Genomic DNA, 25,797 nt, shown 5'->3' with positions numbered 1-25,797 from the left:
GGGCGGGAGGTCCCCGGCCTCACATTTTCCGCCCGTTCAAAGGGCGGGATGTACCCATTTTCCTAATTTCTCCCATCCGGCTCTCTTTTTCGAATTTTATTTTTTTATCCTTTTTAGAAAAACTCGACGAGGCGGGGGGAGTTAACGAGTCGGAGGAGCGGTGGCGTCCGCGAGAAGCCGCGGGCTTCGCGGACCTGGAGGTAAAAACTTAGCCCATATGGCCCATCAAAACTCGCCCACCCGGCTACCTCTGGCCCGTACTAAAGACTAGCCCATTTTCCGGCGACCAAACAATCCAGAGGCCACACCCACCCACCACCTACACGCATCGGCGGCGTGCGCGAGGCGATCGGAGCACCCGGTCCCGACGAGGAGGAAGGCCGGCCGGCGACGCGGGGAAGAAGGATGGGGAAGGTTCCGGTGCGGATGAAGGCGGTGGTGTACTCGCTGTCGCCGTTCCAGCAGAAGGTGATGCCGGGGCTGTGGAAGGACATCACCACCAAGATCCACCACAAGGTCACCGAGAACTGGATCTCCGCCACGCTCCTCCTCGGCCCCGTCGTCGGCACCTACCAGTAAGCCCCCGCTCCCCCTCCTCCCTCCTCCCTCCTCCCTCCTCCCTCCTCCAGCCCTCTATAGCCTGCGTTTCCTCCAGGCCAGGTCGGATCGGGTGCCGCTCCGGCTGGCTGGGATGTCTGGTTAGGGTTCGGCCCATTGCTCGTGTGTTAGTTTCGTGTTGCGTGGGAAGGATGCAGAAGATTGTTTGCTATAGGGGATTGATTCTCTGTTGTGTGCTTTTGCTGGTTCCGTCGAGGAGATGAGAGTCGGTGGTCGAATTGGGAATCTGTGATTTGTGTCATTTTGGTGTCTGCAATGCATTAGCTTGATGAACAAGGCCACTGTGTTGGTGTGGAAATTTGAACTGGAATACCTAGAAACAGATCGTGCGATACTTATGGTTCACCATGGTTTTCCATCATGTTTGGTCTGGTAGGTATTGATGCGAGGTGAGAATATGTGCAGATGAAACATGGCTATGTGTCTTCTACTATGCTATTTAATTGATGTTTGTACGCTTCCATCTCTGATTACTTACACTGGAAATATTAGATGAAATGGCACCACATTTAATTGATTAGTGGTGCCAAACTAGATGTGTAGGGGCGTCATGTAGCGTTGACTAGTGAGGATTGTTTTATCTTGTAGCTAAGTTCCCATACTAGTTAAATCTTTCATATAGTGATCTAATTAATCTAATACCGTCCATGGACTGAACTGTCAAATATTTAACTTAAAACAATATGTTAGATGGGAGTGCAAATTTCAAGTTCGGCAGGTAATAGGCCTGCTAATATTCCGTCTCTGATATTGTAATAGCTTGAAAACTACTAACTAGTGTAGCCTTTCCTAATCCTATACGGGTGATCATACAAATCTAATGTCCTTGTGAGCCTGAACTATTGATTTAGTTATAAGTATTCTTATGAAATCACATAATTTCCATGTTCATGGGAAACTAGGCCAATTTTATATTGAAGCCATGATTTCTCAACTTGTAGTTTTATCCTTTGTACTCATATGAATTTTGACCTTTTTTTGGTTTAAGTAGTGGTAGGCAGGTTATTATGAAGGTTTTTCCAAGCGATGAGAACTAGGGCAAACGGATGACACAATTCAGTTTAATTTAAGAACTAGTGTCAATATGCTTTTGTAACTCTCAACAGTCTCCTAGAAAGTAGTCAAGTGCCATGTATTTGGGCAAATTTGGATCGAGAAACCTCTTTGTGTGCTTTGGGGTCTAGACATTTTGTTTTCGTAGCACCAAAGTTCCCTTAATCATCCCAAACTGTGAAATGCTACAGCACTGATCATTATTAGCATAAATCTCACACTTTATTTTCACAGTCTACAAAGGTAATGCTTTTGTAGACTTTATTTTCATGAGACTGTAATGCCAAAACTTCTCTGATAATCAATTCATGTTGTGAATAAGCTATAACACTTGTCCTAATTAGCATAAATCTCACACTAATTCTGAAGGTAGCAGCAAAGTCCCCTTCAAAGTCAGTAGCATGAAATTGGAAATAGTATCCGTGTCTATGCAGATCTATATGGTTGCCTGAATAAAAGATAATACAATTCAGAACATGTGGTTTGAACAATTAAAGTTTCCGTTTATAATAGGAACCTAGTACATTCCGAACAACTGAAAGTCCTAATTTGGTTACTGTGTTGCAGTTCACATAATTGGCATTCTTTATTGCTGAATCCTGATTCATTTTTATGTGTTTGTGCAGATATGCGATGTGGTACAAGGAGCAGGAGAAGCTATCCCACAGATACTAAATGAGAGGTCGTCCAAGTTGACTGCCACAGCAGCTGGATTTTTCATGATGGATTCTATAATCCTCCAAGGATGATTAACACTTGTTGGATGCATTTTGGTTGTACTCCTTTTCGCCTTCCCATGCATATACGACATCTGTGCCTTGCAAACTTGTTTGAGGCTTGCGACATTTGGTGGCATCTTCTGTCGCTGAAGAATTTGTTAAATAAATTAAATTAACTGCCTATTTCGTTTGGTTTTCTCAAGTAATTGCTACTGCCTCACTGGGTTTAACAGTTGGTTCATTTGCACTTGTTTGTTTTTGAGTTGATGTGATCTGTTGATCAATGCCACCAGCCATCGGACCTTGTCCCCTCTCCTTGCGTTTGGTTGGCAATGCTCCGGGTGACCGTCGTGGTGAGCCCATATGTGGTGTTAAATCTAATTGTGAGATTGGTTTTTGATGTTCATGTCACCACACAGCAGCTTCTCGAGTCTCAACTGCTGCGGGAGACATGTACATGTACGTTTCACCGTAGTGCTGTTGGCCTGTTGGGAACCATGATTCTTACTACTACAAAACACCTTGATCGTTTCGTTTTGGTTCTGCTACAGTTGAAGAGTTCAATGATCTAGTCTGAGGTTAAGCCTCCTGAGCCACACAGAATGCAGGATCATCTGACACACGTCCAGCCCCTCTGGCGGCTGGCGCAGCATGAAGTGCCACTTCACCAGCCTAACCCCTTGCCGGAGCCGCTCCACCTCCGCCGCCGGTATCCGCTCCAGCACCTCCCTCAGCCTGGGGATGTCGGCGACCAGCACCGCCACCGAGGACGCCTCCCAGCGCAGCACGTCGGCGAAGGGCAGCGCGCACCCGTCGGACACGATCACCGGCACGCACTCGGCGTGGACGGCCTCCACCAGGCGCGGGCTCGCCACCTCGAACCCGCTCGGGCACAGGCAGAACCGGGCGCGCCGCATGAAGGCGTAGTAGTCGAGCCCCTGCTGGTGCTTCCCGTGCTCGAACACCGGGAACGCGCCCGGGTCCCGGCCCTTCCAGTGCCGGAGCAGCGCGTCGCGGACGTGCCCGTGCCCGCTGCCGGCGAAGAACGCCAGGAACGGCCGCGACCCCAGCCCGGGCGCCGGCGCCAGGAGTTGCCGCGGCATGTCGCCGTCGTAGAGGTTGATCTCCGGCAGCTCACGTCCTGCCCCGGCCGGAAGCCCTCCGAGGTGTTGGCGTTGCACAGCGCGCGGATCCCGTTCGCGTGCAGCTCCGGGTGCCCCATCGACGCCTCAGGACCCTGCACGCATACGCCAGTGAGAACCAGGCCAGCAGAGTGGACGTCAGGCGAAGCGTTAGCGATCGATGCGCATGCGCTGACCCAGTCGTGGCAGGAGAGCATGACGTGTTCGGCGCCGGCGGAGCGGTTCCAGTAGGGGTGCCGGGACGCGACGACGCGGACGTAGTCGGCGACGAGGGCGAGGAGCGGGGCCTTGTCGTAGGTGTTGGGCCGGTACGCGAACCGCACCATCTGGGAGACGCTAAAGGGCAGGAAGAAGGCGTGGGAGCGCGCCGGGTCCGACGTCCGGCCACGATGGCGGCGGCCTCCTTGCGGCGCCGCCGGCGCCATGAGCTCCAGCTGCTCGATGAAGCGGCCCTCGATGGAGTAGATGTCCTTGCACGGGCCGGCGTGCAGGATCGGCGGCTCGCCTTCCTCGTACACGTACACCTTGAACCTCTTCTCCATTTCTCTATAGCTCCTGCAGATCGCAACCAGCGTGAAATTTAATGGCGATCATGTCAAGTGGTCTCGTGTTCGTCGTCAACAGAGCAGCGTCGGCGTCGACTCACCGGTGGAACATGGCCGGGTTGCGGTAGACGCTGGACAGGAGAGAAGACTCCACCCCAGCGTCGAACCAGCTGTCCGCCGTGCTTACGTTGCCATCGCCAAGGCCGAGATCACGCCGCCGCAGCGCCGCCCGCCGAATCAAGGCCCGTGCCGCGTCGAGCTCCCGCTCCACGGTCACCGGCGTCCTCGTGTCTCCTCCGTTCCTCTTCTGCCACACGGCCGGGGAAGTAAGTCGCCGAGCACGATTTCTCGAAATAAGCTATAGCTCAATGTTGCACGATTGCACCCTGAAGGTAGGAGAGAAACTGAACAAAACCATTATTCCATGGCGATAGCGCTATAGCTGCATACATACCGTAGTGAGATCAGAAGACACGGACAGCAGCTGTGTGGTCGTGGGCCTGGGAGACGCCGGCGACAGAGAAGAAGAGGCCAGCAGCTCGCTCGAGCTGGAGACGACGTCGACGGAGTTGCCAGCGAGGACGGTGGAGAGCACAACCGTGAGGATCAAGAGGGTTGCAAGGAGGGAAGCCTCCGGCAGCGACGCCATGCGTGCAGCCAAGATCAGGCCCCAGATTGGGGCGCCGCCCGAAGCTTGCCGGCCGGCCTCCACGCACGATGTCCCTTCACGCTCGCCCAGGCGCTGCCACGCCCAGTGCTGGATGGCCAGCTCCGGGGCCGCTCTGGCGCCGGCGGTCAGTTCCTCCTCCCTCAGCACGAACCAGCTCGGTGGCACGGGGAGGCCGACGGTGGCCAGCTCCAGGCTTGAGGCTCCAGCTGTCCAGCACCAGTTGCCCCTAAGCCTGGCGCGCCATGCCTGAGAATCGAGATGTCTCTTCTCTTGGGTTTCAGTACTTGCGAGTCGTGAGTTCGTGACCGAGTTCATTCCGGTTCAGTGCTTATAGGCCAGTTTACAGCAATGCTCGTGCTGAGTATCCACGGTGTACCCATATCACATATTGCTAGAGATAGAGGTTGCTTACTGGAGATATGCTATTTATTCTGAGTATCCAAAAAGAGAAAAGTCATGTTTGCATCTTTAAACTATCGTAAAAGTTCGATTTTTAACTACAGAACCGGATAACGAGGGCCACCCAACTGTTGAAATCGAACAAGTTTAGCACTTTGAGTGGTTTCAGGGTGGTTTTATATTTTAGAAAAATAAAAAATCTAATTAGACATAAAAAAATCAAAACTAATTTATTTTAAATCAGAAAAATATGAAACTAGTACCAAAATTTTTCTAAACATGTAACCTATCTATTATTGCTTTATTTGAATCCTATTTATTTATAAATAATAGGCATAACTAAAAGCAACCAAATACTATGAACATGGAAATATTGGATCCGAATAACTGACAAGTAGAGTGCCAATAGATATGTTACATGTTTACAAAAAATTTAATATCCATTTCATATTTTTTTATTTAAAATAAATTATTTATTTTTTTAGTTTAAATTTGAATATTTTTAGTTTTTATAAAATAAAAAATTATCTTTGAAACCACCTAAAAGGTTAAATTTGTCCAGTTTCGATAATTGAATGATCTCTATTATCCGATTTTGTAATTGAAGGTAAAAATCGGAGTTTTCAACCTACAAACGGTAGGAAACAGAAAAGATCAATTCCCTTGATAATCGTAGGTCATAATTATGAATGGTGCAGATCTATTCATCCATCCATCAGTCAAATATTACACTCGAGACCAAGGAACCTCGTGTATGGGACAAGAAACCTTCCACACGTGCAAGTGTATAGGCCATATTATACTACTCTACCAAACCATATTATGCAAAAGTTGGATTATTAAAGTGCAATGTAAAGCAAATTAAAGTAGGGCTAATTTTCTGTGTCCAACCACCAGGAATTTTTTTTTTTAAAAAAAAGTACTGAAGTGTGCGCGCGCGCAAGGAGAGCACGAAGTTGTCGGCGCCGGCGGAGCGGTTCCAGGCTTCCAGCAGGGGTGCCGGCACGCGACGAGGCGGACGTAGTCATCGACGGGTCCGACGTCCGGACGCCGCCGACCGCACCGCCGCCGCCGCGCACGATTTCCTTGCACCGGAGGCGTCAGCGGACAGGAGCCGGTGAGGACGGCGTAAAGTGCAAGGCTAACGACCAAGAGCGTTAATGCGCTGGGGGCGGCGGCTGCACTCCGGCGCCATGCGCGCCGAGCTGCCGGCGGCCGGCCGGTTCGATGCGCAGCTTCGCTTGGAGCTCAGCACGCCCTACGCGCACGCGTCGGGCACGTGCGGATCGAAAACATCGGGCCATCAGCACGAAACTGGGATCTCAGATCTGGAAATCGAGGAATCTAAGCTCGCTCTGTCTTGATCTTTTTTTTATATGCCAGATCGCCTCTATTAGCAAGCTAGTATTATATGCTAGCGACTGGAAAATTTGCTGCAGTCTCCTCCGCCTTGAATGCTTGCACCCACAGAGGCAGGCACGCAGATCTCATGATGCTGGACGAGATGCTGTTCCCGTTGCCATTGTCCATGGCAGCCGAGGATCGATCAGATACTGTCATACTGAGCCGCCGCTCTGGGTAGAGAGTGATGTTCCTTGTTTTTTATCTCTTCCTTGAGCCTTAGATTAAGCTTTTCTATCCGTGAGTTCGGATTCTGCCTTTCGGTCCATCTTCTCTAAGATGATATCTAGCCCATCACGTTAAGCTGCTCCTTCGACGCTTTGTGCGATCTCTATCAATCAGCACATGGCCTCTTGGCCTGCATTCTTTGTTTGCAGGAACTGGCCTTACACTGCCTGCTGCATAGCAGCATCCATAGTCTTATCATTCTTGCCTGGTGCCATAGGGATTTTAGAATGACAAAGAATATTCAAAACAATGAAATGATCTCTTCTGCATCATCAACTGTTGTTATTATTAGCTTGTTCCTCAACCGTAAACAGTAGTTGCTCAGAACAAAGGGAAGCACTCCCAGCAATTTGGAGAAGAGCCAAAACAATTGCTAGAAGGGGGACTGTTATACTATATAAGAGCAAAAGGCAGTCGACTCAAAACAAAAGGAGCAGAAAGTTGAGATCGGGAAAGGTGCTGACATATACAGAGCCTGGGCATGTACCTAACTACCAATTCTGGTCATGACGTTAAAAGCCAGGGAAATGATTATGCCTTCATCTTTCTTTTGCTCTTTTTCTTGGTTTTGGACTTGGTGTTGCTCTTGCTCTTGTAATCTGGGGCCTTGTATTCCGGCACATCACGGAGCCCTAAGCTTTTCAACACTAGGCAGTACGAATCCCAGTCGGTTCTACGCAAGTACTTGAGATATTTCTTCCTCTTTTGGACCATCTCTTGCAGTCCCTTTCTAGAATGCTTGTCCTGAACCACATTGAAGTCACATATTACTTTCACCATCAGTTAAGTCCAACAAAAACATCACAAGCTATGAAGGTATGCCACTAAAAATATAAAGATGAATTTGTAAAGTTACCTTCTTATGTAGAGTACCTGACAAATGTTTGATTTTTGTAGTGAGTTGTGCTACTGCAAAACATAGATCAGATGAGGCTCAGTTGCAATTGCAACATAATCCTATTTAAAGAGGAATATTTTACATAACTACTCCCTCCGTTCCAAATTATTAGTCGTTTTGGCTTTTCTATATACATAAATTTTGCTACGCACATACACACAACGTATATCTAGTGCATAGCAAAGACTATGTATCTAGAAATGCCAAAACGACTAATAATATGGGATGGAGGGAGTAGGAGTAGAACAGGGGTAGACGTACATTCAAACATATTTATATTAAAGATAGTCTGAAGCATCAGAGAGAATTGGTTGTTCATATTTACAAATTCGTTATACTGAAGGTTGTTTGTCCAATAGCAAAAGAAGGGTCCAGTTGATGTGCTGAACTAGTTGATATTTATATTGTGAACAAACAAAAAAGAAAAACAAGGGCATATTCAATGGTGTGATTATAGTGTGCATGTGCTCCCAGGAACACAAAATCCTAGCTCATCGTAAGTACTTCAAAATTCCCCCAAAAAAATAATGTCACATGCTCCTAAAGATCTGCAAAATAATTCAACTTAACGACCACATTTGCCAACCAAAAGTACCATGAAGGACTTCATAATTTGCAGGATGACGGGTAACAGGGATCCGGACACAAAAGACTTTTAATTTTTGGAGAATGCAAGCAGCTAGGATGAGGATACAAAAGCTATAAAAGTGTTTGGTAGTTGGATGGGGGAAGAAACCCAAAAAACAAAACTAGATGTTGGAGTCTAGGACTTCCTAGTCAACTAAGCTCATACTGATCATGTATGTGTATGGCTATTAATTACACATGCAAAACAGATGAAGGTTTGTCAAGTTTTATAGCAGCTAGGGTAAAAAATACTTTGGAACTTCACTTAATTGGCACAAACAACTTAACACTAGGGACAGCAAAAAAGGAATAATTTAGATACAGGTCAGGTCAGGTCAAAACACAGTGAGAAATAATTTAGATGATTAATTGATTATCATTATTTCTGATCTGCGGACAACAATGTACCTCATTAATTTATTCATAAGAAAATAGTCAGTGGAAAACCAGTAAACCACTCTGCTGTCTGACAAAATAAACAGAGCTAGAAGTTTAGCAGGAAAGTACAAAAATTATTAAACAATCAAAATGCTTATGATTATTACACAAATTAATCACATTTCTTGGATTTCATAATGCTCCTTCTAATTCCAAATGTCGGTTGTTTTAGGATTCTAATTGGTCAAACTTCTTTTTAACTCCCCCGTTCATAAATGAAAGGAAAAAGTCTACATAACCCCCCCCCCCCCCCCCCACAACCAACTATTCATGGTGGACTACTTCACCCTTCAAACTATAAAACCGGATATTCTACCCCCTTAACTTTCCAAAACCGGTCAAATAACCCCCCCCCAAGTGGTTTTCGACGGTGGTTTTGCTACAGTAGGGCGGTTTTATCTTTTTCTTTTTTATTTATTTCCGCTGAATCTTTGAAAAATCATAGTAAATCACAGAAAAATCATAAAATAGAAAATCCAATTTTGTTGGACTCCACATGAGTAGATCTATACAGCGAACATATAATATGGTATTCTTTAGTTCAAAGTTTTTGCTGTAGTTTTAAATCCATGCTTTTCTGTAATTAATTCTATGATCTATAACTAAGTTATACATGATCCAATGAGTATGAAATTTTTACTACAGTTCAAGCATTCAATAATTTTCCCACCATAAAAATTTCACCACAATTGTACCATAGAAGGTGCAATTATGAATTATTCCAATTAATTACAGAAAAGCATAGATCTAAAGCTACAACAAAAACTTTGTACTAAAGAATACCATATTATATGTTCACTGTGTAGATCTATTCATGTGGAGTTCAACAAAATTGGATTTTCCATTTTATGATTTTTCTGTGATTTACTATGATTTTTCAAAGATTCAGGGGAAATAAATAAAAAAGAAAAAAAAGTGCGCCACTGTAGCAAAACCACCGTCCAAAACCACTTGGAGGGGGGGGGGGGTTATTTGACCGGTTTTGGAAAGTTCGGAGGGTAGAATATCCGGTTTTATAGTTTGGGGGTGAAGTAGTCCACCATGAATAGTTGGAGGGGTTATGTAGACTTTTTCCTAAATGAAAATTACATAGATTAGCAACACATGGTTGATGTCACCATATATAACTTTACCAGTTTAGAATATTGTACTTTTACAAAAATTATCAGTCAATGTATCATATTGGGGACTGTATCAATGTCCTAAACGACCTACAATTGGAATCAGGAGTACCTTTCAATTCACAAAATCAAGCCTACAAAAATTGCATATTGTCAAAGCATGCTACATTATCATTTCTCACAGGGAAAATCAATTACCTAGAATTTGTTGCAGTTTCTAGTCTTACTAGCAAATATGCATGTGTGTCGCTACGGTTGAAGAACAATATATACATTATCGTACGAGGCGCGACCACCCCCTTGCAAGTATGAGACAGACTCATAGGACTCTGATTAGAACTGAAATGTTCGGTGATTACTCAGGTTCCGATTAGGACTCGGATTGATGGACCAAGGAATCATTGCTTGCTTTAGTAATAAAGTAGAGATAGAGATAACACAAACAGCAAAGTATGTTACGGACTTCCAGGCACAACAAGATAGGAAGTTAGCATTATAAAGAAACCAACTTCACTTCCAACATGTGGCACCCGATATCTAAGGTAAGTCCTGATTCTTTGAATAGAACAGCAATCACAACATTGCCCTCTTATTGACCCATAGAATCAGAAGTTTGTAGGCCAACGGCTAAGGAATGTCTAGAGGTTACCTTGAACTCTTGCAGAACCACAGTCATTCTCCGACATTTTGAACTTGTCCCTTATCCTCTTCAGCTCCAGCTTCATCTTCTCAGCCGATGACATGTGATCAGGATGGAAATACTGCAGAGAGCAACTAACAAAATCACATCCCCTAATAAACAGAAAAAAGAAACGGACCAGCATTCACCAAATATTTGGCACTCCAAGCTCACCCTCTCCATCAGCTCCTCTTGTGGCTTGCCCTGCACCGTCTGCCCGCCAAGTCCCATCAAAGCTGACATACTCGGCGCTGCCACCACCAATTGAACGCACCCGCGGCATTGGAAGCATCCACAAAAATTTTACCAACGATCAGTTCAATCAACTAGCATTATTAAACATGAAAACTATCAGAGCAACTGCGCAATCCATCATTACCGCCGCCAGCCTTCTTCTGACCCTTGGTCTGGAGCGCGTGCGCCTGAAGCGCCTCCTGCAGCGCTCCGATGCCCATTCCGGCCATCGGCGCTCTCTCCCTCTCCTCCTTCTCCACCTCCCGCAGCCTCCCGAGGCGCGCGCTCAGCTCCTCCAGCGAGAACCACTCCTTCCCGTCCTTCCCCGCCCCTGCGGGCCGCAGGTCCCCAAGCCGCTTGCCGAGGTCTTCGTAGCTGTACTGCCGCAGGAACTCCGGTTTCTCCCCCGGGTCCCTCCCGAACGCCGCCTCCGCCCCCGCCGGCCTCCGCCGCTGCGGGGAGAGGGAGGGCTTCCAGTCGAATTTCCTGGCGCCAGGGGCGGGTAGGCCCGCCGCCGCGGAGCCCGGCTTGTTGAGGCTATCCCGGAGCGCGCCGAAGTCCAAGGGGATGGGGGTGGACCGGTTGGGAGCGAGGGGCGAGGAGGGTGCGCTGGCGAAGACGTCGAGGAAGGAGGGCCCCGGAGAGGACGAGGAGGGGGAATGCGTGGCGGAGGTGGAGGGATGGGACTTGGCGAAGTGGCGGAGCTTGCGGCGGAGGTCATCGTTGGGGGGAGCGGAGGCGGTGGAGCTGAGGCGATCGCGGACGTTGGCGAAGGGGGAGCGCGGGGGCGGATCGGCGGAGGCGCGTTCGGATGGGGGTGGGGGAAAGGGCGGGGAGGAGGAGGAGAAGTGGCGCGGGAGGAGGGGGTCGCGGCGGATGCGGGCGCGGAGGAGCGCCATGGCCGGGGCGGGGGAGGGCCGGGGGCGGGGGAGGGCCGGTGGCGGGTGGTTTAGGAGGGGGGTTTTGGAGAGGGGCGGCCGGGCGGGCGTGTCGAATACTCGAATCGATGGCACGGGCACGGCCGACGAAAGCGGAAGGAACGATTCGTGCCATGTGCTCGGGGGCCATTTTACATTTTTACCATTATTATTATGAACGCCACTCATCCGATTTCAGAATTATTTTTAAAAAATTATAAAATTGCCATTGAAAAGATTATTACAAGTTTAGAACGTTTTTTCCTACGTAACGCGCTAGGTAACGATGCCAGCGTGGCACGTTGCGAAAAGACGAAACTGTTTCTGCCCTACTCCCCTCTCCCTCTTCAACAGCTGGATCCCGCAGCTCCTCTCACTGTTAGGTGGGTCCATTTCATCAGCTTCGTCTCCCCACTCGTCGGGCCGGGACTACAAGCGGATGGTAGTTGCAGCCCGTAGGTCGTACTTTTTATATTTTAATTTTTTTTAAAAAAATTTACGTTTGGACTTTTGAGGGGAGTATACTTAGTTTTGGATCTGGGTTCGGTGCCGTGATCACGGCGCTGAAGTAACACGTCTCGGCGTCGTAACTTACGGCGTCGAGGTTGCAGCCTTCGGTAAAAGTGGCTGCAGCGGTGGCCCTGACGTGGCAGCGAGCTCAGTGCTAAAATATGTGGCGTTGAGCTTCCTGTCACGTGGAATCCTCGGTTCCTCCTTCTCTATATGCACTTTCTCACTTCCTTTCATCGTCTCTCTCTCAGTTCTCCCTCTTCCCTCTGCCCTCTCTCTCGGATCTCCAGCGCCACCCCGCAACTTCCTCCCATCGGCGCCCATCTCCTCACTGTCGTCGTCCCCGCGCACCGCCGCTTCCGCTGATCGGCGCGGCCACCGGCTCCGCTCACCGGCGGCGCCACACCTGCACCCCCCGCGGGCCTTAGGGCCGAGGTTCCGCTCTCGCGCCCCCGCTCCGCTCATCGCGGGACCCAGCTGTCGGAGAGGGAGAGAAAGGAGCAGAGCAGGGGTAGTTTTGTCTTTTCGCGATGTGCCTCCATGCTAACACCATGATCTGGCACGCCACGTACGTAAAATCGTTCGGTTTTTTTAAACTTGTACAGTGGTAATTTTATAAGAACAACTGTTGAGTGATTTTTAGATAAGTGGCGTCCATAATAATGGTAAAAATGTAAAAAGTCTGGTGCATGTCGTGGCCAGCAACCGTAGCTGTGTGCATTTTGCCTCACATTGAACTGTGGTTGTGTGCAAGTCTAGATATAATATATATTTTGTACCCGATAAAGTAATCACGTTCTATTTGTAACACATATGTGTAAATATATTAGGTGGAAACATAGTAAACACACATATATCCTATTTATACCTGACAAACTAGATTTGCAAATCTTAAAATGTTCAAGTGGTCATATTCTACTATAAGAAAACTTATCAAAAATACTATTTTAATAACAATTAGGTGGATCATCAATACATTAACATGAATTCCATGCCAGCATGGTGATGAAGACATTCAGTCATTATTAGCATCATTATTGGATGCGACATCAGCACACTACTTTTAGAATTTCAGCATAGTTAGTTGCAAAAACAACAACAACAATAACAACTTAGCCTTTTGTCACAATCAAGTTGGGGTAGGGTAGAGATGAAACCTACAGAAAATAAGAATAAGAAACACAAAAAGGGCATAAGACAAAGGAAGAGTTAGAGGTTAAATAAAAAGTAACAAAGATCACGGTTCAGGTACGTTAATTGCTAATCTTCAAGCGCTCCTATCCATAGCTAATTCCTTAGCGATATTCCACTCCTTAAGGTCTCTCTTAACCGTCTCGTCCCAAGTTAGTCTAGGTCTACCTCTACCTCTCTTTACATTATCGCCCCGGTTTAAAACTCCATTACGCACCGACGCCTCGAGAGGCCTCCGTTGTACATGTCCAAACCATCTCAACCGATGTTGAATCAACTTCTCCGCGATAGGTGCCACCCCGACCCTATCTCGAATCTCTTCGTTCCAGACTCTATCCCTTCTTGTATGCCCGCAGAACCAACGCAGCATACGCATCTCTGCTACACTCAGTTGCTAGACATGTCGCCTTTTTGTAGGCCAACATTCAGCACCGTATAGCATCGCCGGGTGAATCGCCCTCCTATATAACTTACCTTTTAGCCTCTGTGGTATCTTCTTGTCACAGAGGACGCCAGAAGCCTGCCGCCACTTCAACCAACCGGCTGAAATTCTATGCCTAACATCTTCACCAATATCTCCATCTTTCTGAAGCATTGATCCGAAATACCGAAAAGTATCCTTCTTGGCCACCACTTGACCTTCGAGGCTAACGTCCCCATCCTCATGCCTAGTTGGGCTAAAGTCGCACATCATATACTCGGTCTTGTCCTACTCAGTCTGAATCCCCTCGACTCTAACGTGTGTCTCCACAGCTCTAACTTCATATTAACCCCTGCCCTACTCTCGTCAACTAGCACCACATCATCAGCAAAGAGCATACACCAAGGGATATCACCCTGTATGTCCCTTGGTCCTACTCAGTCTGAACCCCCTCGACTCTAACGTGTGTCTCCACAGCTCTAACTTCATATTAACCCCTGCCCTACTCTCGTCAACTAGCACCAAATCATCAGCAAATAGATAAGGGCTCAATGCTGATCCCTGATGTAGTCCTATTTTAATTGGAAAGTCACTGGTATCGCCATCACATGTTCGAACACAAGTCATCGTATCCTTGTACATATCCTTGATGAGGGTAATATACTTAGTTGGGACTTTGTGTTTTTCCAAGGCCCACCACATGACAATAAAGATCATGTGTAAGTCCTTCTTCTCCTCTCTATATCTCCCCATCAACTGTCGTACTAAAAAAATCATCTCCATGGTCAACCTCCCAGGCATGAACCCAAACTGGTTTTGGATCATCCTTGTCAATCTTCTTAGGTGATGCTCGATAACCCTCTCCCAAAACTTCATCGTATGGCTCATTAGCTTAATCCCCCGGTAGTTAGTACAACTTTGAACATCTCTCTTGTTCTTGAAGATCGGTACTAATATACTTCTTCTCCATTCCTCCGGCATCTTGTTTGACCGGAAAATTAGGTTAAAAAGTTTAGTTAACCATACTACCACCCTCTCGCCCAGGCATCTCCACACCTCAATGGGGATGCCATCAGGACCCATCGCTTTACCTAGTTAGTTGCAAAAAGAGCAAATTTATTCACATGACAGTAAGGTTTGCATCTTGCTCTTCAATGGCATGAAAACAAGTTAAGGGTTGAGGCCAAACATCCTTGTAGGTATGGGTGGAGCTCAGTTAGGACTGTATTGCGCTCCGGCCCCACTTACCGATCATAAATTTCTATACATTGTATGCATGCTAATTTTGCATGGCTGCATGCATATCTCACACCTATCTTTCTTCTGTTGGATCTGCTAGAGATGTGAAAATTATCTCACCTAATAGAATCTGTGAAATGCTTTGCCAACATACCGTCTTTGGTTTCATCCGCCACTGCTTGTAGAGATCAGAACAAGATGGCACGTGTACTAGTAGCAAACGGAACATGTATGTCGTTTCAAATTTTGCTGAAATGAATTGAAACTCCGTGTTTGTCTCATATAATCTCACATTTTCTAAAATAAAACTTTTTTTAATTTAAGGGACAAATAGGAACGGGGGAGTACCGGTCTAGCCAGTCAGATGATCACGGATGGCAGGAAAGATCAAAGCTTTTAGCCTCCGTTGAAGATCATCAGGTGATTACGGATGGCAGGTTCATCGTCTCAAGAGAAAGAGAAAAAAAAATGCAATCAAAGCTTTTAGCCTTGGGCTATGATCTTATGATCTTCAACGCGGCCCAACTCGGGCCTTCCACGGCCCACAGTTAGGTAGCTCGGCGTTTTCCTTCAATTTCTGCCTATTCGACGAAGCTTTCCATTAACGGCAGCAAGCAGACGGAGCCGGCGCCGAGAGAGCCCAGCGCCGGAGATCTCCCCCTCCTCCTCCGCCATGGAGACGCTGGCCAGCGCCATGCGACGCGAGAACCGCCGCTTCAAGGCCCCGTCCTCCTTCGCGTCCTCTGCCTCCGCCGGCGCCGGCGTCGCCTCGGGACGGGTCCCTCTCGTCATGGCCTTCCTCTCCTGCCTCGCCTGGCTCTACGTCGCCGGCCGGTACGTCCCCCACCCCCGCTCAGATCTCACCCGCCACCGATCCGAGACGCCCAAGAGAGGGGTCCTGATGTTTTCTCTTCACTACGGCGCCAGGTTGTGGCAGGACGCGCAGACCCGGGCGATCCTGTCCGGCCTCCTCGAGAAGAATTCCGGCAACGTGCGGATCTCTCCTTCCCTCCTCCCTCTCCGCGTACTCGCATTTTTAACCGTCTCTTGGCCGGCCCTGACGATGGCGCCTGATTGCAGCTCCCGAAGGTGCTGTCGGTGGAGGACAAGCTGAGGAACCTCGGATGCAAGTGAGTTGTCAGTTCTTCTGACGGGAATTTCGGGCGTGGTTGTGTGAGCTCCGGAGTTGCTGACTGGAAATGGGTGGTTTGGTGGCAGGGAGATCGGGAGAAAGATAGTTGAGGCGGAGATGGACCTGACCAAGGCCAAGAGCGAGGGGTACTTGTGGGGAAACAGGACTGCTGCGGTGGATTCTGAGAAGAAGCAGCAGCTTCTTGCCGTCATTGGAGTGTACACTGGATTTGGCTCCCGGCTTAAGAGGAATGTCTTCCGTGGCTCGTGGATGCCAAGAGGTTTGCCCTCGTTTTCTTTTGGTTTCAACAGATCTTAGTGAAAGAAATCCCTTAACAACACTGGGCAGTGGAAGAGACTGATTGTGGTTTAAAAAAAACTGACTAATAGGAAAGTGCTAGTTCAGGAGATGTAATCTGAATTGATTGGAACTGTTGAATAGACATGAATACAACTTAAAATTTGGTTAGCTAAGGATTTAGTACATCTCATAACTAAACTCTATTCTTCGATATCATTGTAAATTGCAGGTGATGCTCTGAAGAAGCTTGAGGAAAAGGGTGTCGTCATTCGTTTTGTTATTGGTCGGAGGTTTTCTTCTTGATCTAGACCTTCGAGTTACAGCATCTATAAGCTCTTAGTTTAGAATTGGACTATGCCATTCTCATTCTAAGAAAACCCTACTCCATTTTTTGTCTTATTTTCCTAATGAAATGTACCTTTTGGACTGCAGTGCAAATAGAGGTGATAGCTTGGACCGTAATATTGATGATGAAAATCGGAGGACAAAGGACTTCTTGATTCTTGTAAGGTTCCATTTCTTATATTTTCAATCGTCCTTCACAAATTGTAGTACTGAACAAGACTTCAGAGTTTAGACCTTTCTTGCTTCCATCAAAGACTAAGTTGAACCCATGTGATCTTATACACTTCATCAGTGTGCTGTTAAACTGTAAGCATTTTGTGGTCAATGGAATGTGTCAATTAAATAATTATCAAATGGTTGGGCAGGAAAGTCATGAAGAGGCTGCAGAAGAATTACCGAGCAAAGCAAAATTTTTCTTTAGTGCTGCAGTTGAAGCCTGGGATGCAGAATTCTATGTCAAAGTTGAGGATAACATTAATCTTGACTTAGGTAATACTTTTCCTATTTTCTGTGTATGTTGATATGATTAGTGTTAATTTACCAATCTCTTTTTTCCCCATTGACTCATTGCAAGCTTTCTATCAGCTGGGTTAATTGAGATGCTTGAAGGCCGGCGAGGTAACCAAGGATTGTACATGGGCTGTATGAAATCAGGGGTTGTCGTAAGCGAAGAGTATGTGCTCTCTTTTACTTAATCATTAGCCCACTAGGTCTTCAATTTATTCGTTAGCTAGCATGTTTGATATCTCTGTTACTTCAACTAGACTTTCCATTGTTAAGTGAAGTAGCTTTTTTCTGGTTATTTCAGTAATGCTGCTTTCTATGCTGCATCTTTCAAAAGCTGTGGCCATGTAGTGGAATACACTTGAGCAACCCTAGTGTAATAGTGTTTTATCCAGTCCAACTACCTTGTGGATGATTCACGGTCTTTTTGACATTTCAGTTTTATTTATAAATTATTCGGATGAACAGCTAATACTTCAGGTGTTACTGCCGTGCGAACCTGAGAAACACATGCTTGTAGTGGCTCAGCTGCACTTTTCCATTGTTGTACCATATCAAGAAATAATGGCATTTTAGTTTGAATTTTTTTTTTGCCTCTTTTTAGTCAAGTATTAAAGAGTGTTGATGCCAATTTGAATTTCAGGGGCCAACAATGGTTTGAACCTGAGTGGTGGAAATTTGGAGACTCAAAAACGTGAGTAATTTGCATGATCTCATTCTCCTGACCTACTTAGTTACTTTTCCTGGACTAATTCTTTGTTTCACCATATCCTTTCTATATGAACATTCAACTAATTCTTTGTTTCACCATGTTGACTAGTAAGTAATAAGCGTGCCTGTTAGTCACCTAAGCTCAAGTAGTGCTGAAAGAGCTCGTATGCTACAGATTCAGAGCCTGTTAATTTGTTATCCAACCTGTGATGTCAGCTTTACTTTGTGATCTCAATAGTCATGTACTGCTCATTGTCATAATCATGAGTGGCGTGCAGCAGACAATTTCAACAGAAACTCTATGACCCAGTAACTGTAATTCAATCACACTGTCTCCTTGCGGCAATGAGTTGCCTTGTCAACCTTGTAAAGTCCTTTCTAGTTTAATTTTAAACTTAAGAATGGCACTACCACCTATTGCATCCTGCACTTTCAGCACACATGTTGCATTCTCCCTTCTTCAGAGATATTCTTTGGTCCCTTTTCTTCTTGGTATATGTGCATCCTTAAGACCTTAAACTTCAAGGGCCTTTTCGGATGAAACTGACATTTCGGAATGATTTTTCTTTTCCATTATGAACTGTATCTTGCCTTTGCATTCTCACTGACTGTGATTTAATTTTCATAAAACAGATACTTTCGCCATGCTTCTGGTTCTTTGTTTATTCTCTCGAACAATTTGGCTCGCTACATCAACATAAACAGGTAATTGTTTTTTTGTCTCCCTGTTTTATCTTTATCAGTGCTAAGTCACTTAGCACTGGCTCTGAGCAACAGCATCCAAGGTAGTTTGCACAGTGACATGTGTGACATCTCTTGAGTTTTTTAATTGAAAACATCTTATGCATGATTTGTATCAGCACGAACTGAATGTGACATTAGTTTGAATCTTTCAATACCCTACAGTATTTCCAATTTTGCTCTCATATACCTAATTTGCTTTCATGCACTTGATTATTGTGTGATCACATGGTGAGTCCATTGCCATGATAATTACCCAAATAGTCATAACTGAATAGACTGTAGGGTATGAAAATTTGATACATTGATTGAAATGCTATTAAAACCTAAAGGACATAACATTCCATATTCTGCCTACTGATTGATCTTCAAGATGCAAGTATCCTGTTAAGCATGCCCTTGTCAAACTTTGAGCACTAGATGTTTCTGGTCAGAAGTATGCACTGCCAAAATTACCCTAGACAAAGTCCTCCACTTTCTGATGCTTTATTTCTGCGAACCAGGTTTCGCAACATCTAACCTTTTATCTGAACAAAATTTTTCTCTTCATCGTGCAGTGCATCACTTCAGAGCTACGCACATGATGATATATCAGTAGGTTCATGGATGATGGGAGTGAATGCAACTTACGTCGATGATGATCGGTTGTGCTGCGGTAGTTCTAGACAAGGTAGAAGCTCCTTTTTAACCAAAACTATCTATCAGCTCTGGGCGGTTCCAAGGAATCTGTTTTTTTGCTAATGCTTTGTCTTTTCTTTATCATTCCCAGAGAAAGTATGTTCCAATGCTTGAGTTGAGCGGAAGGCGTGGTTCTGGCTGCTTATCGCGATGAAGAATTTTTTGTACATCTGGCATTTTGTATACACCGGAAAAGGCTACTATCCAGATAGAATCGTGTTGCTCTATCAGAATATCTAACCAACTTTAGGAGAACAAGTGTTTGCAACCATGAAAGTCTTCACCTGTAGATTGATGTTCCTGCTGATCCTCTTCCTTGCAGCCAGACCACATTTATAAAGAATCATACACCTGAGTTTGCAATACCTTGATGGATGGGTATGTCTGATGAAGTACTCTTATCTTAGCAATACAGAGTGAAAAATTACTACAAAGACTGACATTTGGCTCTCCAAAATGTCTCAGCATGCCCAAGCTTTCCTTGGAAAGGATCAATAGTTTCTTTGCTATCCTGACCAGATGCTCGCACCACCGAATTCAGTCGTAATCGTGCAGTTCATGGAAGATCTCAGTTGCACAACAATAATGTACCTCTGCTGGGGCAACAACATTTGCAATCACGATATCCCGAAACATCAATCGTAGAAACCTGGTGGCGCCTAAGCCTATACCTTAAGAACCACACCATCAACGCAGCAACGACACAGGCACAAAAGTTAGTAGTAGCAGTCGTAATTTGCAGAAAGAATAGCTGTTTGAGGTTTGAACACAGCGTCGTCGCCCTCGCCGTTCAAGGGACGCGAGCGTGAACTCGGCAAGGCTGGCCGGCGGCGAAATTGTAACAATTTTGTTGTCTAGTCACCACGTCCCAGTAAAAACATACCAGTTCTCAACGTCATATTCACTCCAATTCTTTCTTTTACTGTATAAACTACCACACTTCACCTGCTCAGGATGACAGCCTGCGGCCCTCGAGCTAATGTTCCGGAAACCAATAGCTGAAATGCTACAGATAAATAAACTTGGTGGCTTGGACACAAGGAAGAAAGGTACTCCAGTTTCATGTAGCAATATGTACACGCGACACATCACACGAGACAGTGGATGCTGCAGTTTTGGCGACTTGTTACAGGCTAAGAAATAAAAGGTTGTACACTATGGCTGCCATTATCTCGGATTCTAATGCAGCCACAGCTTGTTGCACTAGCTATGTCGGACCAATTGTTACACCGCAGGATCCAGCTAATGGATCACAAGTAATCTAATTCATCACAGCATCTACCAACGCCCCAGGACAAACTGATGACTGCGCAGCTGTTCCATGAATTTGTCCCATCAGTCATCTAGGCTCACTCCGTAATGATGAGCAAGTTTCCTGATAGTTCCATTCGACACCACAGCTTCCAGCATTTCATACTTCTTGCCGTTCCCATCAAGTGCTTCTTGCTGCTGCTTTGCCAGTTCCTTCTCCTCGTCCAATAGATTCTGAGATAGTAAAAACAACAGCTTCATGTCAGTAATTTCATGTGTAATTTTCAACTCATAAATCAAAGTTTTTCATCTAAAAATCAAGATCAAACTAACAGCATCCACCAACTATCAATATTGTAGTTAGGTGCAAACCAAGTACTTGACAGGCACCAATCTGACAAGTATGCATAGTTTTTATGTAAGATATGGGCCTCCAGTCAAAGAAATTAACAAATACCTACTACCCTGAACTAATCATCTTGTCCCAAACATCATATATGTAAGAACAGGGGGAATAGTTTATTGGACAAAGGTATTAACAAATTAAGCATATATTTTTGCACACGTATACTCCAGGTTGACAAAAATCACACTGGAATGGATATTACTTCCATAGGCACATAAGTTCCACCATTGTTCCATTCTAAGATAATAAAGGAGAAATACTAGGTCTCGCTCTTTCATGTCCTTAAGGCGGTAATGCAATTTGCAGCAACTCGCCGCCTTCTTATCACCTAGTCAATAACCGCAATGCGGTAAGGCAGTTGAGGCAACAGCCATATTCACATATTCACATATAATTAGACAACAAAAATCAAAATAGGAGCATTGACAGTGCACAACCACAACATGCAGCCAACAAACTAGGTAACTAAAGCCTAATCCAAGCTACAGCCCATAAAGCACCCCTTCCCATGCCCGTAGTCTCCCAATGCCATCCACAGCACGTCACCCCAAGTCCCTGATACCACCACACGCAATGAAGTAGAGTGCCAGGAAGCAGTGACGAGCCCCACTGCCTCAAACCTCCATGGACCTCCCCTCCCCCCTAGTCCTTTCCAGATGCAGCACCTCCATCGACCCTTCCAGATTGTAGTCACCACAGTTGAGCAGAGGGAGAGATATGCTGGCAGCTGCACCACAGCCGGGAAGGCGGCGAGCAAGCTGTGCTGCATGCCGGTTCCCAACAATCTATTCCCTTCTCTATGCTCCTTCTTCCCTTTGATCCTTTCTCCTTCGATCTTTTGGGTAGGATTTGGGGACAACTTGCCCAGCGAGTGCCTTGCTTAGGTGACAACTAGGCGTCATTCAGTCCAACCATTGAAATAAACAGAGCAGCCAGTAAAACCAACTTTTTATGGTACACAAAGGTATCAACGCGATATGTATTTCTGCAGGACTTGTACAAAGCATGAAAGACTGCAGTCACGAGCCAACTAAAGAATTTACCTTTATGAGAGCCATGTTCTCTGACTCTTGCTTCTTTGCAAGGTTTTTCAGTTTCTTCATTGTTTCATACTCACCATCTCCTTGTTTTATCCAGCGGAAATCTTTCTTAAGACCAGGGCAAGGAGGGCGATCCCGGAACATCTCAGCCTTTGCATAGGTAGCTTTTACTGGCCTTGGCATCCCCCCAATTATGAATGGGAAATCAGTCATCAATTCGACAGCAGCCTTGGCCTGCACTTCATCATCCAATTCCACCAACGCTGCAGAAGGGATATCATATGGGATTGTGTAGTTGACAATGAACTCCACATTGACAACATTTGCACACTGGGCAAGAGCTGCTTTGATGACTGGAGTCGTAACTTGAGGAGAAAGCTGGTCGATATATATGGTCTTCTTAACCTTCTCTTCGAAATCAGCATATTTTGTGGAAGCCTGTTCTTTGGATGTCTCCATAGAAGGGCAACCTCTGCAGGAATAAGGTTCAACGCTTACTTTCCCCAATTTGTAACTGTTTTGTGCAAGAAGTACGCATACAGATTTCAGGAGAACAGTGTATAAAAGCATCACAAAGTTTAGAGATGAAAAATAAAAATGATAAATACAAACCATATAATTGTTTTTTGGGTGTCATTGACATAGTAAATCTGTTTATCTCTTGGTCATTAGCAGTGGTGGAGCTTCTGAATTTGCACGACTAGGGCCAACTTCTAAACACTTAAACCATTCAACCAAGCTATATAACGATAGGTAACTTGCAGTAAAGCAAAAAAAAAATGCACGATTTAGAATATCTCAATTTCAAGCCCTAATTGTACAACAAACTTGATAAAAACTTAAAGCGGTACAATAGAAATGCCTAACTATGGTTGTGTTCTGGATCCAGAAAATGATAACCAATGATGGTTCAGTTAAGCTAGATTTTGTAAGTTCTGATGATAAATTTATAGCTGATGGTGATAAACAAAATGCTGTTTCTTTTAACATCCTGCAAATTCTTCAGATGAACTTTTTAAACACAAAGAAATTAAATGTTTGAGTACTTGAGTCTGCAATTCAAAAACCTTGGGCAGCTGTTTTCATCCAGAACATTTCATTTGTAAGTTCAAGATTTGGAGGGTCCTGCAAGTACTTTTGTCAGCCTTGTAACATGTTAAGACAATATTTGAGCCATTTTCGTAATGGTGATGAGCTTAACATTAGTTGTATGTACACCTGAATTGACTATACTATTGGGTACCGCCTTCGTAGATATGGGATTTTAGGAATCATAGTTTGCTCGATTGCTTGATCATTAGTCAAAAATGTTGTTTCCTTCTTTTAGAATCAACTGGTGATATTTATGTTTCTAGTGATTGACGCTTTCTGTTATTACCTCCTAGCGAACATAATTAAATGACAACCCATGGATATGCACCATGTAATCCTAATCTCAATCAATTATTCGTGCAATGAAAATGTTTACTGTCTACCACCACTATCTGCCTGAAACTTGCTGACCCAAATTTCTTGTACGCTTAGCTTTAGATGAACGTATTCTGCCCTATCGAGCAGCATGATCAGTTCTAATGGTTATTTCGTCGCCTCTCGTGCAGATGAGTAATTCTACTACAAGTCTACAAAATGCGGCGTAAATAATCTCATAAATCACTCTGTTCATATCAAACAGAGAATATGGATTACGGGGCCTTGGGATTGGGGAAATCAAAAGTGACCTGCTTCAGGCTTCAGCTTCACTGCTTGTGCTTGATGCTTGCCTCCAGGGTCCAGGCGCCGACGTCCGCCCGCCGGTCCAGCCTCCTGCCTCCAGGCGTCGGCGCGTCGCCTCCGGCCTTGCCGACTTGGTTACTTGAGGTGGGCGGGTGGGAATTCCTCGACCGGGCCTCCGGGAGCCGAGAGGTGGCTGCCGGCGCCGCCAGCTGCTAGCTAAGCTAGGGTTTGGGGCGAGTTGGCGAGCGAGAGCGAGAAGGGCTCAGGCGACAGGCGGCGAGAGGCCAGACGACGAGACGGAGGAGACGTCGATTAATCCTCTCGACGCGGACTATGGGCTTTCGCTCACGGGCCATCGACTAGGGCCACTTCACAACAGGATTACTCGCTGGGCCATGGAAATTTAAGAAGCGGTTCAGGAAATTTACAGGGATTATTTGGGCCACGCATATGGCCGTGGCCCTGGGCTCAAATCCGCCACTGATCTTTTTCTTTTTAGATCATTCTGGTGTTTTTTTTTTCTTGACTCTCTGCAAACCAGGTTTCTCAACAACTTCTGATTCTGATTTTTTTTTTTCTCTTCACCACGTGGTGCGTCACTTTAGAGTTATCAGTTATGCACATGATGGTATATCAGGAGGTTCGTGGATGATGGGAGTGGATGCAACTTACGTTGACGATGATCAGTTGTGCTGCAGTGGTTCTAGACAACGTAGAAGCTCCTCTTCAACTAACCTTGTCAGCTTTGGACGGTTCTGAGGAATCTGTTTTACTAATGCTTTGCTTTTTTAACATCATTCCTAGTCTTGAGTTCAAGCATTGGAATCCGAGACGAAGTAATATGTGGATGGTGCGAGTCCACATGCTCATAAGCTTTTGTTTTAAATGCACGTCACGGAGTGCCTTCTAGGCTCATATAACTTTTAGAAATGTACATTCAAGTGCAACCTCAATGTATTTGGATCAACCAGTCCAAATAGATGGTATCCATGTCAGTAGGCTTTATCTATTGAAATTTACACAATATCAAAGATGAAAGTAGCTAGTAGACTGGATCCCATGACTTAGTTAAAAAAATCAGTCCACCAAACCAAGCTACTTCTTTACATTCAAAAAAAATTCCAAGCTACTTCTTTCTTCTCAAGCAGCAGCCAACATCCAAGCTTGTCACAGGAAACGAGAACAATGGGAGAGAGAAAATATTATTCTACTCTATATGAATGGTCCATATGCCTATGGCCAGCTGAAACTATGAACCGCTTTATTTTTTTTGAGCGAACGACACTCGACGAGTGGTTTCTATTGATATAGTAGAAAAATATAAGATTATGTCCCTAGGAGGCCATAATCAGGCAAAAAAATACAGAAACAACACCGACGGATTGGATTGGGGCATCAACACGTGTTGAACTCAACACAACTCAATAACTCAGGCCGATCGGATTGAAGTATCGACACAAGCTGCACAACACGTCTCCAAAGACAACTCTGCCCAGTCCGAAATTACTCCATGCAACAAAATGCAGCAGAAACGGGAGCCTGTGGCACCCACCAAAACATCCACACTCATGTAGTCACCGAGAACCTCCAAACGTAACCCTGCGTTGATAGGGAACCGAGAGATGCAGACTGCACTGCACCAGGAAGACCACCGCCATGCGGAACCCTCCGCCACCGTGCCGCTGCAACACCACCCTCCACCTGACGGAGTGATACCATCAAAACCAGACCTCTCGTAGGCTGTCTCGCAATCGCCACCATGATAACACAACGCGTAGGGGCCTCGCCACAGTACTCCACACCACGGTTCCGTTTCCTTTGTTGTCGTCGAGGTGGAGAGCAATGTTGCCCCACATCCCTAGATCTCCATCAATGCCGAGCCACCGTCGCAAGCTGTCGGAGGAATTCTCCAGCCGGGTGGCGGAA

General features: G+C 45.7%; 4 protein-coding genes and 1 pseudogene across 5 annotated transcripts; 2 read left to right on the top strand and 3 right to left on the bottom strand.

Moving 5' to 3' along the window:
• Window positions 1-280: 280 nt before the first annotated feature.
• On the top strand, window positions 281-2,592 carry LOC112888501 (cytochrome b-c1 complex subunit 8-like). Its single transcript, XM_025954722.1, has 2 exons — window positions 281-575; window positions 2,298-2,592. The coding sequence occupies exons 1-2, from the start codon at window positions 406-408 to the stop codon at window positions 2,344-2,346; spliced, it is 219 nt and encodes a 72-aa protein (XP_025810507.1). The 5' UTR covers window positions 281-405; the 3' UTR covers window positions 2,347-2,592.
• A 358-nt stretch (window positions 2,593-2,950) lies between these two features.
• On the bottom strand, window positions 2,951-5,062 carry LOC112890610 (annotated as a pseudogene).
• A 1,983-nt stretch (window positions 5,063-7,045) lies between these two features.
• Window positions 7,046-11,671, bottom strand: LOC112889896. Its single transcript, XM_025956686.1, has 5 exons — window positions 10,918-11,671; window positions 10,713-10,789; window positions 10,509-10,620; window positions 7,632-7,684; window positions 7,046-7,519 (listed from the first exon to the last, which is right to left on the bottom strand). The coding sequence occupies exons 1-5, from the start codon at window positions 11,669-11,671 to the stop codon at window positions 7,307-7,309; spliced, it is 1,209 nt and encodes a 402-aa protein (XP_025812471.1). The 3' UTR covers window positions 7,046-7,306.
• A 3,978-nt stretch (window positions 11,672-15,649) lies between these two features.
• LOC112889383 (hydroxyproline O-galactosyltransferase HPGT2-like) lies at window positions 15,650-19,826 on the top strand. The gene is made up of 12 exons (XM_025955974.1): window positions 15,650-15,884; window positions 15,978-16,041; window positions 16,131-16,180; window positions 16,269-16,462; window positions 16,712-16,772; window positions 16,915-16,987; window positions 17,193-17,316; window positions 17,413-17,500; window positions 17,975-18,025; window positions 18,676-18,747; window positions 19,341-19,453; window positions 19,553-19,826. Exons 1-12 carry the CDS (start codon window positions 15,724-15,726, stop codon window positions 19,573-19,575), a joined length of 1,074 nt encoding a protein of 357 aa, XP_025811759.1. The 5' UTR covers window positions 15,650-15,723; the 3' UTR covers window positions 19,576-19,826.
• A 648-nt stretch (window positions 19,827-20,474) lies between these two features.
• LOC112889384 lies at window positions 20,475-24,182 on the bottom strand. Of its 2 annotated transcripts, XM_025955975.1 has the most exons (3): window positions 23,877-24,182; window positions 22,162-22,630; window positions 20,797-20,946 (listed from the first exon to the last, which is right to left on the bottom strand). In XM_025955975.1, the coding sequence occupies exons 2-3, from the start codon at window positions 22,615-22,617 to the stop codon at window positions 20,797-20,799; spliced, it is 606 nt and encodes a 201-aa protein (XP_025811760.1). In that variant the 5' UTR covers window positions 22,618-22,630; window positions 23,877-24,182. The 2 variants fall into 2 exon arrangements, with proteins under 2 accessions (XP_025811761.1, XP_025811760.1); XM_025955976.1 differs by lacking the exon at window positions 23,877-24,182 and having other exon boundaries at window positions 20,475-20,946; window positions 22,162-22,617.
• Window positions 24,183-25,797: the final 1,615 nt, after the last annotated feature.

This window comes from Panicum hallii, chromosome 4, assembly GCF_002211085.1.
Source record: "Panicum hallii strain FIL2 chromosome 4, PHallii_v3.1, whole genome shotgun sequence".
Taxonomy (NCBI): Eukaryota; Viridiplantae; Streptophyta; class Magnoliopsida; order Poales; family Poaceae; genus Panicum; species Panicum hallii.
Note: the sequence above shows the minus strand (reverse complement) of the source record. Positions and strands in the feature narration are given on the sequence as shown.

Excerpts from the sequence above, each read along its gene's own strand:
- LOC112888501 (XM_025954722.1), top strand. The coding sequence starts at position 406 with ATGGGGAAGGTTCCGGTGCGGATGAAGGCGGTGGTGTACTCGCTGTCG. Across the intron at positions 576-2,297 it reads CCCGTCGTCGGCACCTACCA|ATATGCGATGTGGTACAAGG; the intron begins GTAAGCCCCCGC and ends GTGTTTGTGCAG.
- LOC112889896 (XM_025956686.1), bottom strand. The coding sequence starts at position 11,671 with ATGGCGCTCCTCCGCGCCCGCATCCGCCGCGACCCCCTCCTCCCGCGC. Across the intron at positions 10,790-10,917 it reads TCAGAAGAAGGCTGGCGGCG|CGCCGAGTATGTCAGCTTTG; the intron begins GTAATGATGGAT and ends TGGTGGTGGCAG. Across the intron at positions 10,621-10,712 it reads AAGAGGAGCTGATGGAGAGG|TATTTCCATCCTGATCACAT; the intron begins GTGAGCTTGGAG and ends TGCTCTCTGCAG.
- LOC112889383 (XM_025955974.1), top strand. The coding sequence starts at position 15,724 with ATGGAGACGCTGGCCAGCGCCATGCGACGCGAGAACCGCCGCTTCAAG. Across the intron at positions 15,885-15,977 it reads TGGCTCTACGTCGCCGGCCG|GTTGTGGCAGGACGCGCAGA; the intron begins GTACGTCCCCCA and ends CTACGGCGCCAG. Across the intron at positions 16,463-16,711 it reads TGGCTCGTGGATGCCAAGAG|GTGATGCTCTGAAGAAGCTT; the intron begins GTTTGCCCTCGT and ends TGTAAATTGCAG.
- LOC112889384 (XM_025955975.1), bottom strand. The coding sequence starts at position 22,617 with ATGGAGACATCCAAAGAACAGGCTTCCACAAAATATGCTGATTTCGAA. Across the intron at positions 20,947-22,161 it reads AGAACATGGCTCTCATAAAG|AATCTATTGGACGAGGAGAA; the intron begins GTAAATTCTTTA and ends TTACTATCTCAG.